General features: G+C 61.4%; 1 protein-coding gene across 1 annotated transcript; it reads left to right on the plus strand.

Moving 5' to 3' along the window:
- Positions 1–4,277: 4,277 nt before the first annotated feature.
- LOC126376419 (uncharacterized) lies at positions 4,278–13,452 on the plus strand. The gene is made up of 3 exons (XM_050023746.1): positions 4,278–6,512; positions 8,039–10,279; positions 10,354–13,452. The coding sequence occupies exons 1-3, from the start codon at positions 4,278–4,280 to the stop codon at positions 13,450–13,452; spliced, it is 7,575 nt and encodes a 2,524-aa protein (XP_049879703.1).
- Positions 13,453–14,462: the final 1,010 nt, after the last annotated feature.

The following is a 14,462-nucleotide window of genomic DNA, read 5'->3' on the forward strand; positions in this document are numbered from 1 at the left end:
CGCAGGACTGCGGTGCTGAGCCCCACTGCCCCATCTGTGCGGCGGCGGGCAAACCGGCGGCCCATCCTATCGGCGGCGGCGGATGTATTTCCGCTGCCAAAAAGCCGGCATCCAAGGCCCCGAAGAGCAATGTCCCAAAGGCTAAGCAACAAGGGAAGCGCAAGCTGAAGAAGGCTGGGGAGGAACGGATGGACACCAATTCGTAAATGGAACCCATCCGTTTCCTCCAGGCCAATGTCAACCACTCCGCCAGGGCACAGGACCTTCTGGCCCAAACCATGGCGGAGTGGATGATAAACGTGGCGGTGATCTCTGAACCATACGCGGTTCCAAATCGGGACGATTGGGCGAGTGACCACACCAGCTCGGTGGCCATCTTCGTCCCTACCTCCGGTGGCTCCCCTCCCCTCGATAAAGTAGCGAAGGGCAGGGGATGCATTCGGGCAGTCTCTGGCGGGATAGCTATCGTGGGAATTTACTTCCCACCTAGCTGGAGCCTCGCCCAATTTGAACAGGCTCTCGCAGGAGTCAGCGCGCTGATCGCGCAAGTCTCCTCCCTCCCCGTGATCGTCGCGGGGGACTTCAATGCCAAATCCACGGCTTGGGGATCACCCGCGACGGACGCGAAAGGAGAGGAATTGGAGGACTGGGCGGCGACCCAGGGCCTAGAAGTCCTCAACCAAGGCGCAGAGGACACTTGTGTCCGACAGCAGGGGGGGTCCATCGTAGACATCACGTTTGCGACCCCCTCCCTGGCTCGGAGAGTCCGAAGGTGGAGGGTGGAGGTAGACGTGGAGACACTGTCGGATCACCGGTACATCCGGTTCGATGTCTCCACGTCTGCCGCCACAACAGCACCAACGATCCGCCCCTCTGCGGAGGATGGCCCTCGGTGGGTGCTTGGGCGGCTCGATCGTGAGCTGGCGGAGGAAGCCGCCATCGTGGAGAGCTGGGTGGTGGACACCGACCCTCCCGATGACATCGACGCGGGAGCGGGGCTGCTCGGCGCATCGCTTGCGAACATCTGCGATGCGTCGATGCCCAGAGCTAGACCGCTCCCCCCACGCAGGCAAGTGTATTGGTGGCGCGCAGAGCTGCGCCAGTTACGCCAGGTGTGCGTAACAGCTCGGCGCCGATACACGCGCTGCAGGAGGCGTCGCATCCGCGACAGGCCTCTGGAGGATGCCTTGTACGCACAGTACAGGACCGCCTGTAGTGCCCTCCAGACGGCCATAGCGCGGGCCAAACAGGAGTCCTGGGAGGATTGGCTTGCCATCCTAGACCGGGACCCCTGGGGCAGACCATATCGGGCAGTGAGGCGGAAGCTCCGGCCCTGGGCTCCGCCACTCACCACGACTCTCGAACCCCAGTTGGTTGAGAGCGTGGTGCAAACGCTGTTTCCGAGTCGGGCGTGGTCTGCCCGGCCCGTGACTGTCGCGGATGAGCAGGAGGTGAGGCCTGTGTCCGAGGCGGAGTTGCGGTACGCCGCGGCGAAACTCCGCCTCAAAAAGACCGCACCCGGGCTTGACGGTGTGCCAGGGCGAGTGCTAGCCCTAGCGCTCTCGGAGCTGGGGAGCCAAGTTCGGGCCCTATTCACCGGTTGTTTGGTGCAGGGTCGCTTCCCCAGCTCCTGGAAGGAGGGCAAACTCGTTCTCCTGCGGAAGGATGGGCGTCCGGCTGACCAGCCTTCAGCTTACCGGCCCATCGTGCTGCTCGGCGAGATGAGCAAGCTCTTTGAGCGTGTGCTCGTTCACCGTCTCGCCGAGCACATCCAACTGCACGAGACCCAGTATGGGTTCCGGGTCGGCCGGTCAACCATAGACGCCATATCCCGAGTCAGGGAGCAGGCGGAGGAGGCGGTTTCCCAGGGTGACGTGTTGTTGGCGGTCTCGTTGGACATATCCAACGCCTTCAACACGCTCCCCTGGGACGCGGTCATGAATGCCCTGGACCACTTCGGAGTTCCCGGCCACCTGCAAAGGTTGGTCCGGGATTACTTCAGCGGACGGGCAGTGGTGTTCCCGACACGAGCCGGCTGGGCACGTCGGGAGATGTCGTGCGGTGTTCCACAGGGATCGGTCCTGGGACCGTTCCTGTGGAACATCGGGTACGACTGGGTGTTGCGCGGGGCCACGTTGCGGGGGGTCAGCGTAACTTGTTACGCTGACGACACTCTCGTGTCGGCCCGCGGCAGCACCCACCGGGAGGCCGGAGTTCTCGCCACGGCCGGAGTGGCGCAGGTGGTGAGTCGGATTCGACATCTCGGGCTCGAGGTGGCCCTCCACAAATCGGAGGCGCTGGCGTTCCACGGGCCGCGGAACGCACCACCAGCGAATGCCCACATTGTGGTCGGCGGAACCTCCATCTCCATCGGGTCGACGATGAAGTACCTGGGACTCGTCCTCGATGGCAGATGGAGTTTCCAGGAGCACTTCCGGCGCTTGGCCCCAAAATTGGTGGCTGCAGCCGGAGCGCTCGGAGGTGTGCTCCCCAACATGAGGGGTCCAGGAGGATCATGCCGCCGCCTGTACATGGGGGTCATCCGCTCCATGGCGCTGTACGGTGCGCCTATATGGTCGGAGTCCCTGAGCGCCCGAAACCGGACCCTACTGCGGCGACCGCAGCGGGTCATGGCACTCAGGGTGGCCCGGGCATACCGTACAGTGTCGTACACGGCGGCCTGCCTAATAGCGGGCAGTCCGCCGTGGGAGCTAGAGGCGCGAGTTCTCGCGGCAGTGTACAGGCGGCGCGCTGACGCCAACTCCAACGGCGATCTCCCGCCTCCTCGGGAGGTAGCACAATGGAGGGAGGAGGCCCGCACTATCCTCTTCCAGCAATGGAAGGAGGAGCTGGAGACCCCGGATGCCAGCCGGGAGTTGGTTGCGGCAATCCGACCCGTTCTGCGGGATTGGATTGAGTGCCCAGGCGCTCCCACCTACCACCTCACGCAGCTCCTCACCGGGCACGGGTGCTTCGGTGAGTATCTGTTTGGGGTGGTTGGTAGGGAGCCCACCGCAGACTGCCATCACTGCGTGGGCAACACCGTGGACACGGCACGGCACACCCGCGAGGAGTGCCCCGCTTGGGCGGTCCCTCGCGCTGCCTTGTCCGCGGTGATAGGGGCGGACCTCTCACTGCCCGCCATGATCATGGCCATGGTGGGTAGTGAAACGGCCTGGAATGCGGTCGTCACCTTCTCAGACGCAGTGTTGTCTGAGAAGGAAGCGGCGGAGCGAGAGCGGGAGAACTCCGCTGACTCACTCCCGATGCGCCGCAGACGACCAGGAAGGCGGCGCCAGGCGCACCTGATCACTATTGATCGTGCGCCGCCTTGACGGGGACCTGTGGGCGGTGGTCGGGGGACCGCCGTCCACAACATAGGTCCCGTGCCGTAGGGCTCCCCAGTGTTCCGGGGCAGCCCTCGGCGGAGGGGGAGGCGCTAAACGCGCTCCCATGGGCGTTGGGCCCGTATGGGCATCCGCCGGCGGGGACGCGGTTGTGTGCAGTTGCGTTCCCGTGTCCCCGCCACATGGCGGCAAGGAGGAACACCGTTGGTTTTTAGTGGGTATACCGGGTGGCGACACCCGGGGAGTCCCACATAACCACGTCGTCCCCCCGGGCGGCGTGGTATGCGTAATGCATTTTCCAACGTAAAAAAAAAAAAAAAAAAAAAAAAAAAAAGGTTAGGTTAGGTTAGGTTAGGTTAGGTTAGGTTAGGTTAGGTTAGGTTAGGTTAGGTTAGGTTAGGTTAGGTTAGGTTAGGTTCCCGTGTGGAGTTGCTGATCTCCCATCGGGCGCGTCCCCAGGTGGCGGATAGGGGAATGCCCTCCCAGTAATGGGGGGGTACCGGCTTCGGCCGGCGCGGACCAAAACAGCGTGGTGGAGTCGCTCTCGCTCGTGGCCCTCTGCAGGGACGAGGTGGTGCGCAGAGTGGACACAGGAGGGCGACTATCCGACGGCGTCTCTGGCTTCGGCCAGATGACAGGGGCTTCGGCCCCACCGTTGGCAGGGGCGGCGGGTCCGGCAGCAATGCCGGGCAATGGCTTCGGCCACCGTCGGCCCGACCCGTAGCCCAGACGCAATGCTGTCTGGAACGGGGGCCGCCTCCGCACTGAGCGGAGGGGGCCGCGAGGAAGAAAACCTCTGAAAAATCACCGAAAGCTCAAGTTTGTGGTGCCCGGCGAGGGGCTGTATGGTCTGACGCTCAGGCCGTTAGGGCACCCCAGGGAGCTCACCCTGGTAAATAAAAGAGACCGCCTGCTGAGGTACAGCTAAAAATGAAGAAAGCGGTTAAAGAATTTATTACCCACGCCGGCAGCCGGGAAACCGGTGAATCCGGTCTAAGGTCCCCAATCGTATGTGGGGGGGACTGCAATCGCTCCGTGGGCTCCCAGAGCTCCCGTCAACCCGAATTGGACACGGCGTCAAACGCCAACACCGGATGTGACTCTCGCGCGTCAACACCATCTGCGCTTTCCGAAGCGCGGGTGGTGTTGGAGCGCCTAACCCCTGACATGACTCCAGCACCAAGTGCTACTGATGCTGTCCCTGGGCCAAAAACCCAGAGACGGACCAGACGAACCGGTCCTAGCCTTGTTTCATCCTCGGATGAAACAAGTAGTCTACGGACCGTATGCTCCATGGAGAGCGTGGCCTCCCTCCCAGAGGGCACACTGTGGCGTAAGCGGAAAACAGTCGTGCTCTCGGACCCGTCCTCTGACGAGGGGGACCGAGCTTCGGTAACGGAGCTCGGTTCACCCGTCATAAGGGCGCGGGCCAAGCGAGGTAGAGGCCGCCCTCCCACCACTGGGGAATACGTCGGCCTTGCCAGGGCCAAAGCGGAGCTCAACCGCGCCATGCGGGAGGAGCTCTTGCTTCAGGCCGAGAAGGAGGTGGCCGAATCGGCCAAGAAGGTGTTCTGCCTCAGAAGCTCCGGCTCACTGCCGGAGACAGAGACGGATTCTGCGGGACCCGATTCCGCTGCAAAACCTGGTACAGAGACGGTCGCCGATCTGTACCAGAGGGCGAAGGACGCAGCCGCGGTTGTGGAGAACGTGGCTGCCAAGTCGGGTCGTCTGAAGGGCACCTTCGTCCGCGCCCTCAAAGACTCCGCGAAGCTGATCGTCCAGGTCCTGGACGTTCTCCGCTCCACGACGGCGAACGAGGAGACGCGCAATCTGCAGGCCCAGAACTCTCGCCTGCAGAAAGCGCTGGACGATCAGCAGAAGGAAATTGAGAGCCTTCGGCTGGAGATGCGTCAGATGAGAGACTCATTTGGCGCGTCTCAAAAGACGACGCAGCCAGCAACAGCGCCTGCACCTCAGACGGAGATGCCATCTGTCTCCGAGAGCCCGCTCCCGGAGCCGGCTCCCGTTGTGGTGCGCGCCAAGCCGGCCAAACGAAAGGACCCGCCGCCGCCGGAGAGCAGTCGAGCCGTGTCCGATAAGGACGAGGACCTTGCCGCGCGGATCATTAGCCAAGTTGGCTTTTTGGTCGACGCGAAACTGGCAGGTCTGGAGGACAGGCTCCTGCCTCCGAAGGTGATACGTCCACCGCTTGCGGCGGACCGCAGAAATGCGGCAACGTATGCGGCTGCGGCCAGGACTCCCGCTGTAACAGCGAAGACCCCAGCCGTAGCCGCTTCCAAGGCGACAAAGGCGACTGCCACCGCAGCCGGCACCTCACGTGCCACGCCGCTTGCGGCCTCCCAAGGCCCAGCCGCGGCTGCTAGTGGCCTCACCTCTAAACCTCCCCCTAAGAAGAAGAAGAAGAGGGGTTCTAGGGGGAGGAAGAAGAGTAAGAAGAAGGCAGGGACCGGCGGCCAAGTTGAGGCCCAATCCCCACCTTCTGGGTCTGCTGGCGATGGCTGGACCACCGTCGGCCAAGGCCGGAGGAAGAAGGCGGCTCCCCAACAGCCACAACGCCCCAAGGTGCCTAAAATGCGCACGCCCCGCACAGCGGCGGTTGTGCTGCACTTGCAGCCGGCGGCAGTGGAGGGTGGAACCACCTATGCGGACGTCTTGAGGGTGGCTAAGGCTAAAGTCAATCTCCAAAGCCTGGGGATAGCCAACCTCAAGATCCGCAAGGCGGTGACCGGCGCGAGAGTGCTGGAGCTCGCGGGCGCCATGAGCGCCGAGAAGGCCGACACCCTGGCTGCAAAGCTCAGGGAGTCAGTGAGCGGGGACGTGGTGAAAGTCTCCAGACCCATCAAACGCGCAGATATGCGCATTGTGGGTTTGGATGACTCCGTCACCGCTCAAGATGTGGTGGAGGCAGTGGCCACGGCCGGCGGATGTGCGACGGACGCCATCAAGGCCGGTGTCATCCGCGAAGGCGCGGGTGGCATGGGCTCTCTGATGGTGAGCTGCCCTGTAGCAGTCGCTAAAAGGGTGGCTAAGGGTCGCCTCCTGGTCGGCTGGACCTCTGCCCAGGTGAAAGTGCTGGAGCCGCGTCCGCTGCGGTGCTTCCGATGCCACGAAACCGGACATGCGCACGCCATGTGCGAGTCCGAGGTGGACCGGAGCACCCAGTGTTTCAGATGCGGCCAAACCGGCCACAAGTCCTCACAGTGTTCCGCTCCCCCGCACTGCACAGTGTGCGAGGCGGCGAGAAGACCGGCGGAACACCGTCTGGGCAGTTCAATATGTACTGCCCAGTCGAGGAGCAAGCGGAAGGTCCGCGATGGCCCTCGGGCCTCTTCGCGACCTTCCCGCCCGCAGGCCGCGGGACGTGTCGGGGCTGAGCCCATGAACACGAACTGACGGCTCTGTGTGGTGTGGTGATGGTCTCGGTTTCGCCCCGTGCAAACGGGGCGGGAGACCAGACCAGCTTGCGTGAGGGAATTTCACTCCCACCACGGATTCGGTTTCGGGGCGGGGATGGCGGGCGGATGTCGGCCATCTTTCGCCCAAAAACCGATGCGGGTCTCACCCTGTGTGCACTGGACTAGAGGAGGAGGGCACATAAGGGGGAGACCCAGAGAGCCACGGGCGGCAGACTCGGGGGAGTCTGTCGTTCCAACTTTCAACTGGCTCGAGTAGGCGTTGCGTGCGTGTTCCGCGCACGCCACTCACGACGAGGCGAGGCCTTACAGGCCACCACTGCCGGGTCGCGGAAGAATGCTTCGGCGATTCCCGGGTCCTGGCACCACAGTGGAAAAGTAGGAACACCGTTGGGTTTTAGTGGGTATACCGGGTGGCAACACCCGGGGAGTCCCACATAACCACGTCGCCCCCCCGGGTGGCGTGGTATGCGTAAAGCATTTCCCAACGCTAAAAAAAAAAAAAAAAAAAAAAAAAAAAGGTTAGGTTAGGTTAGGTTAGGTTCCCCCCCAATGGGTTCTCGCCTTGTCGTGGCGGGGGGGCTCAGTAGCTGTGGTGGTGATTGGAAATGCCGCTTCCATTTCACTACCACAGTGAAGCTAAGTAGAACCCAACGCGCGGCGGGTCCGCTCAGATAACTCTGGGCGGGCAACGGCTTCGGCCACCGTCGGGCAACCCGTAAGCCTGCACTTGGTGGGGTCGCAGGAACGGGGGCCGCCTTCACACTGAGTGGAGGGGGCCGCGAGGAGATAACCTCTATAAAAAATCCGCAGGGAGGAGGCGAATTCCGCCTTCGCGCGGCTGGTTCGTCGGTCGTCAATGTACGGCTGGCGGACAGGCTTCGGCCACAGTCGGGCGAACCTGTTACCCTGACTTGCGGTGGTCATGTCTCGCGGCATGTCTCAGGGCCAGGGGGGCTTGCCTTAACCGGCCGGCCCCGAGAGGAGTAAACCTCACTAAAAAATCTCCAAAGTTTCACGTTGGGGCACCTTCGGGTCTCGCGCGGCGTGAAGCGCCTGTTGCAGGTGGCGGAGAGGATATCTCCGGCAGCGAGCGGCCAACACTGGGGTACCGCCCGCCCCCCCAGATGTATCAGGGTTACCCGGGTACAGAGGGCACTGCCCGGGTGGACTCTTTAGATCCCTCATAATCGTGGGAACAAATTTTAAATGTCTAAAAAAGCAATTGTGGAGTTAGTGGACTTAAAATATGCGAAGAAACGGACCGAATTTACAGACGACATTGGCGACGAAAGTGGAAATGATTGCGCGCGATCTGGAGAAGAGAAGGCTCTGCCTGCGGATTCCACCAATCCGGGGGCGGCCCTCTCTTCTGTTGTTGAAAGTGGTAGCTGCTCTGTTGCGGCTGCAACGCCCCGGAAGGGGATAGGGAAGCGTGGGTTAGTGAAAGACCCAGAACCACTGTGTCCTAGCGGCAAGGACCAGGGGTTGAAGGCTCAGGCACCCAGTACATGCAGAGGTATGACTGGAGGAAGTCTGGAGAAAGGGGAGAAAGACCTGAAAAGGCCAGGCGAGGGGACGGTGGTGCTCATGTCGGAGTCAGAATCTGACTGCTCCGGGATGGACACTGCAGTCTCCTTCTCTGATGGAGGATTCGTCGCTGGTGATAGGCGGCGTAAAAAGAGAAGTGCCCCGGAGGCGGATAGCAGTGGCGAGTCGTGTGCTAGCTCTGTTATTGCTCCAAAGAGCACTGCTAAGCGAGGCAGAGGCAGACCGCCCACCACTGGGCACTACGTCGGCCTCGCAAAGGCCAAGGAGGCTCTGGTCAGCGCCCAACGAGCTGAACTGGATTTGCTGGATGAGACAGAGGTCCTTCAATCGACCAGAGAGCTCGCAACTGTGCCCGCGGACTCTCTCGAGAAAAGGGTGGAGAGCGGCGTCAAAGTTATCTTGGAGGTCGCTCGAAGATCAAAGAATCTTAAGGGCACGTTCGTCAGTGCCCTTAAGAAAGCTGCCACGCAGATCGAGCAAGCCGTGGCAGCATTGTCAGAGAGGACCTGTGACGAGGAGGTGAAGGTTCTGCGCTCCGAAAACGCAGAGCTACGCAGAAGGGTGGAAAGTCTCGGCGAGGAGATGTTCAAGCTCCGTGAGGACCTTGGACGTCTCTCCGCGGAGCGTTCACGCTCCGTTACGTGCGTTCCGCAACCGGAGGAAGGGAGTATGGCGGATCAGCGGTCAGCCATATTGAGTGATATCGATCACATGATCGATATCAAGCTGGCCAGGCTGGAAAGCCGCCTGCTCCCACCGTCGGCGTTCCGTCCGCCCCTGCAAGCGGACCTGAACAAGCTTGCTCCGCAGGCAAGTGGAGCCAAAGCCCCAACTGCCAATGCAGTCAAAGCCTCAACTGCCAAGGCAGCCAAAGCTCCGACTGCAAAGGCAGCCAAAAAGGCAGCGAACACGGCTGACCCTCCCACCCCAACGCCCACACGCGGCAAAGCGACCCCTTCACAGGGAACGCAGCCACCAGTGGAGACGTGGAGCGAGGTGGTGCGGAAGGGCAAGAAGGGCAAGAAGGCGCGCAAATCCGAAGCCGCACCCACAGCCCAGACTACTCCCAGCCAGCCTCCGGCGAGCCATGTAGGCACTACAAGGCCGCGCGGAAAGGCAAGGCCGAGTGAGGTGAGAGGCAATGGGAAGGCTAAGGCTCTCTTGCGCCCTCCAAGATTCGCGGCGGTTACCCTGACCTTACGGCCAGAAGCAAGTGAGGAGGGCATGACATATGCCAAAGTCCTCACAAAGGCGAGACTAGAGGTGGATCTCAAACAGCTTGGCATCGAGGGTCTCCACTTCAGAAAGGCTGCCACAGGAGCTCGGGTCCTTGAAATCCCCGGAAAGGAGAGTGGGGACAAGGCCGAGCTCCTCGCAGCGAAGCTGCGAGAGGTCCTCCCGGAGACGGTAAGGGTGGCTCGCCCTATGAGATGCGCTGATGTGCTCATCTCGGGGTTGGATGACTCTGCCTCAGCGGAGAGTATCACGGCTGCAGTGGTAGAGGCCGGGAAATGCTCTGCTGAGCACGTCAGAGTCGGGCCTATAAGAGTCGGGGTATTTGGCGTGGGCAGCGCGCTCGTAGAGTGCCCTGTTGAAGCGGCCAAGATGCTGGTGGACAGTGGACGACTCCTAGTCGGATGGAGCGCAGCCCGAGTGCGAGCACTGGGGCCTAGGCCAATGAAGTGTTATAGATGCTTCGAAATTGGGCATACTGGGCTCCAGTGCCAATCTCCAGTAGACCGCAGCCGGAACTGCTTCCGATGCGGACAGGAGGGACACATGTCGTCGACATGTACCGGCGACCTCCACTGCCCCATTTGCAGGGCTGCAGGGAAACCTGCAAACCATGCAACTGGGGGTCGGAAGTGCGCTCGGCCGAAGCGTGGCAAGAAAGGGACTGCCAGGACCCCAGCCCCTAGCCAAATCTCGAGGGAGCCGCCACAGGAGGCGATGGCGACCGGTTAGTAATGGCAGGACACCGCTATTTACTTGCCAACGTCAACCACTGCACTGGTGCGCAGGACTTGGTCATGCAAACCATGTTGCAGAGGTCCATCGACGTATTGGTCATCACGGAGCCATACTACGTGTCTCCCCAGCCCAACTGGGCTGGTGACCCGCGGAACTCCGTGACGATCACTGTGGCGACCGGTCCGGGCTCCTTGCCCCTATCTGTCCGGGATAGAGAAGTCGGATTTGTCTCCGCCTATTGGGGCGACAATCTGATCTTCGGGGCTTACTTCTCTCCCAATGCTCCTTTGGCTGAGTACCAGTTGTTCCTGGATCGCCTGGGAACCGCTGTCAGGAGATCGACTCAGTCCAAAGTGATTGTACTTGGTGACTTCAATGCCCATAGTACAGCATGGGGATCCCCGGAGACAGATGACCGCGGTGAGGCGGTAGAGGAGTGGGCGGCATTGTGCGGTCTTGTGCTGCTCAATTGTGGCTCAACCGATACGTGGGTGCGACGGCAGAGCGGGTCCATAGTGGACTTAACGTTCGCTAGCCCTGCCCTAGCATCGCGCGTGTCGAACTGGCGGGTTCTGGATGATGTGGAGACACTCTCGGACCACCGCTACGTTACGTTCGAGGTCTCCACCTCATCCGGGGATAACATCTCCCGGCGGGAAGACAGACCATCGGTTTTCCCGAGGTGGTCACTCGTGCGCCTCAACGAGGAGCTGCTGGAGGAGGCTGCGATTGTCCAGGCATGGACCATGCAGCCCGTAGATCCGGCAGAGGTACACGAGGGAGCCCTCAAATTCAGAGAGGCCCTGACACGGATGTGCGACGCGGCTATGCCTCGAGCCAAGAGGCGGCCCCCAAGGCGAGCGGTATACTGGTGGACTCAAGATATAGCTGATCTGCGCGAAGCTTGCGTTGCGGCGCGTCGAGAGTTCACCAGATACCGAAGACTGCAGAGTCGCAGCGAAGAAAGGGAGGACCTGCTGCATAACATCTACAGCCAGTCCAAAAAGTCCCTTCAACTGGCCATCAGCAGGTCCAAAACCCTCTCCAGGCAGGAGATGCTGGAGGATCTTAACAGGGATCCGTGGGGACGTCCGTACCGTGCGGCGAGATGCAAATTTCGCCCACAGGCGCCCCCGATCACGGAAACCCTGCAGCCTCAACTGTTGGAGGATGTAGTGACGGGTCTGTTCCCGGACAGCTCCGATCACACCCCACCAACCATGGCGGATTCCCTAGAGGAAGAGGCCGAAGAGATCCCTCCACTGAGGTCGCTGGAGGTTCGCGCTGCCGCGATGAGGTTACGGGCCAAAAACACCGCGCCCGGACCTGATGGAGTCCCGGGTCGGGTTCTGGCATTGTCGTTAGACAAGTTGGGGGCTCACCTAGCCGAGCTTCTCGACGCCTGTTTGGCGACGAGCCAGTTCCCGACGTGTTGGAAGGAGGGTCGGTTAGTCCTTCTCAAGAAGGATGGGCGCCCTGCGGAGTCACCTTCTGCATACCGCCCCATAGTGCTATTGGATGATACGGGAAAGCTCTTCGAGCGTATCATTGCCTCCCGTATCACCCAGCACCTAACCAACACTGGCCCTAACCTGTCGGACAACCAGTTCGGATTCCGAGTGAGCCGATCGACGATCGACGCGATCACACGCGTCAAGGCTCTCTCGGAAGAAGCGGTCGACTCTGGCGGCGTGTTGTTGGCGGTGTCTCTGGACATCGCCAACGCTTTTAATTCGCTGCCATTTGGGAGTATTCTGGAGGCGATCCGATTCCACCGGCTTCCCCAATACCTACGGAGGCTGATTGCAGTCTACCTGCACAACAGAGTGGTATTGTATACAGGACAGGATGGCTCTCTACATCGACGGGCTGTCGGATGCGGTGTTCCACAGGGGTCGGTCCTAGGTCCACTTCTGTGGAACATCGGGTTTGACTGGACCCTGCGGGGTGATCTTCCCCCAGGCCTTAGCGTTGTCTGCTATGCAGACGACACCTTGGTCACGGCACGAGGGGAAAATTATGAGGAGGCGGCTGCGCTAGCTTCAGCTGGCGTCCAACAAGTGGTGGAACGGATCGAGTCGTTGGGCCTAAAGGTGGCCCTCAACAAAACTGAGGCTCTGTGCTTTCACGGTCCTCGGAGGGGGCCACCCGCAGGTGCCAGCATCGTGATTGGCGGTTGCCGGGTCGAGGTAAAGTCTCAGATGAAATATCTGGGGCTTTACCTTGATCCGAAGTGGAACTTCCGAGAGCATTTTCGGAGATTAGCTCCTAAACTAATCAGTGCCGCATCTGCTCTCGGAAGGTTACTGCCGAACTTGGGAGGCCCGAGCGTCACCTGCCGTCGCCTGTACACGGGCGTAGTTCGGTCCATGGCGCTCTATGGTGCACCGGTGTGGGTCGGGGCTCTGACTGGCCCGAACAAGACCATGCTGTTTCGTGCGCAGCGGGTCATGGCAGTCAGAGTCGCCCGAGGATACCGCACAATTTCACACGAGGCGGCCTGTGTCCTCGCGGGCACACCTCCGTGGGACCTAGACGCCGAAGTTCTTGCGGAGGTCTACGAGAGATGCGCGGTGGCTAAAGCGCAGGGAGATGGTCCAGATCCCGAAGACCTGGCCCGTTGGAGGAAGCGCGCTCAACGCAATCTGCTGCGAAGGTGGAGGCAGCGATTGGAAGAGCCGTGCGCTGGCTTGCGGACCGTGGCGGCTGTTCGCCCAGTCCTGAAGGAGTGGGTGAACCGACGCCACGGCTCGCTCACCTTTAGGCTGGTGCAGATCCTGTCGGGGCATGGCAGCTTCGGCAGGTATCTGTGCCACATAGCCGGCAGGGAGCCGTTGGCAGTGTGTCACCACTGCGCTTGCAGTGACGACACCGCTGACCATACACTGGGGGTCTGTCCAGCATGGGCGCAACAGCGAGCGGTGCTCGCCTCAGTGGTTGGGAACGACCTCTCGCTGCCAGCCGTGGTCAACGCCATGGTTGGCAGCAAGAGAGCGTGGGAGGCGATGGTCTCCTTCTGTGAGGACGTGGTGGCACAGAAGGAGGCTGCCGAACGGACCCGAGAGGACGACCCCCTCTCGGATCCTATCCGACGAAGGCGTACTGGGCGGAGAAGGGGGGTATTTGCTCGCCAACTCTTGCCTAGTTAGCCAAGCCCTCGGGCGACGGAAGCGGGGAAATTCCGTCGCCCGATTCCATCTAGGGCTCGTGGAGGATGTGATCTGCCGTGTGTTCCCGGCAGATCACATAACATCGGAGATCAGGATGGACTGCTCCTCCCATCCTGTATTCAGGGAGTGTCCGAATCGGACAGCGCCGACGGGTGCACGGAAGAGTGTGCCAACGTCCCCGGACACCCGCCAATCGGCGAAGGAAGTGGAACACCGAGGAGTTTTAGTGAGTAGGAGTCTCACATAACCCAGTCGCTTTCCCCGGGCGGCTGGGTATCCATGATGGATTTCTCCTCGTAAAAAAAAAAAAAAAAAAAGGTTAGGTTAGGTTCCCCCCCAATGGATTCTCGCCTTGTCGTGGCGGGGGGGCTCAGTAGCTGCATCGGCGGGTGCCGCTTTAGCCCAATGATGCAGTGAAGCTAAGAAGAATCCAGCGCGGCGGTGGCAAAGTCCATCGCTGCGCAACCCGTAACCCCTTAGCGCTTTGTGGTGGGGCGCCAAAGGGGTCGGGGGCCGCTTCCACATTGAGTGGAGGGGGCCGCGAGGAGACAACCTCTGTAAAAAACCGCCGGGAGGAGGCGTTTCGCCTGCGCGCGGCGGTCGTTCGTATTGCACGGCGGCCGTCGGGCCACCCGCAACCCTCGGTATTCCGAGGCGTGGGGGCCGCTCCCACGTAAGTGGGGGGGGCCGCGAGGAGACAACCTCTTTAAAAAATCCACCCGGAGGAGGAGGGCGCGTGGCGCCGTCGGCGACGGGTTCGGCGGCCATGAATACATGCCCGTCGGACAGGCTTCGGCCACCGTCGCCAAACTTGTTATCCTGGTTAGGTGTCGTGGACATGTCTCGCGGCCTACCAGGACCAAGGGGCTTGCCTTGGTCGGCCGGCCCAAGAGGAGCCAACCTCAATAAAAAACCCCCAAAGTCCCGGCGTTGAGGTGCCTTCGGGCCTTCGCGCGGCGTCGGGGCGCCGGAAGGTGGCGGAGGGGGTA

This window comes from Pectinophora gossypiella, chromosome 20, assembly GCF_024362695.1.
Source record: "Pectinophora gossypiella chromosome 20, ilPecGoss1.1, whole genome shotgun sequence".
NCBI lineage: Eukaryota > Metazoa > Arthropoda > Insecta > Lepidoptera > Gelechiidae > Pectinophora > Pectinophora gossypiella.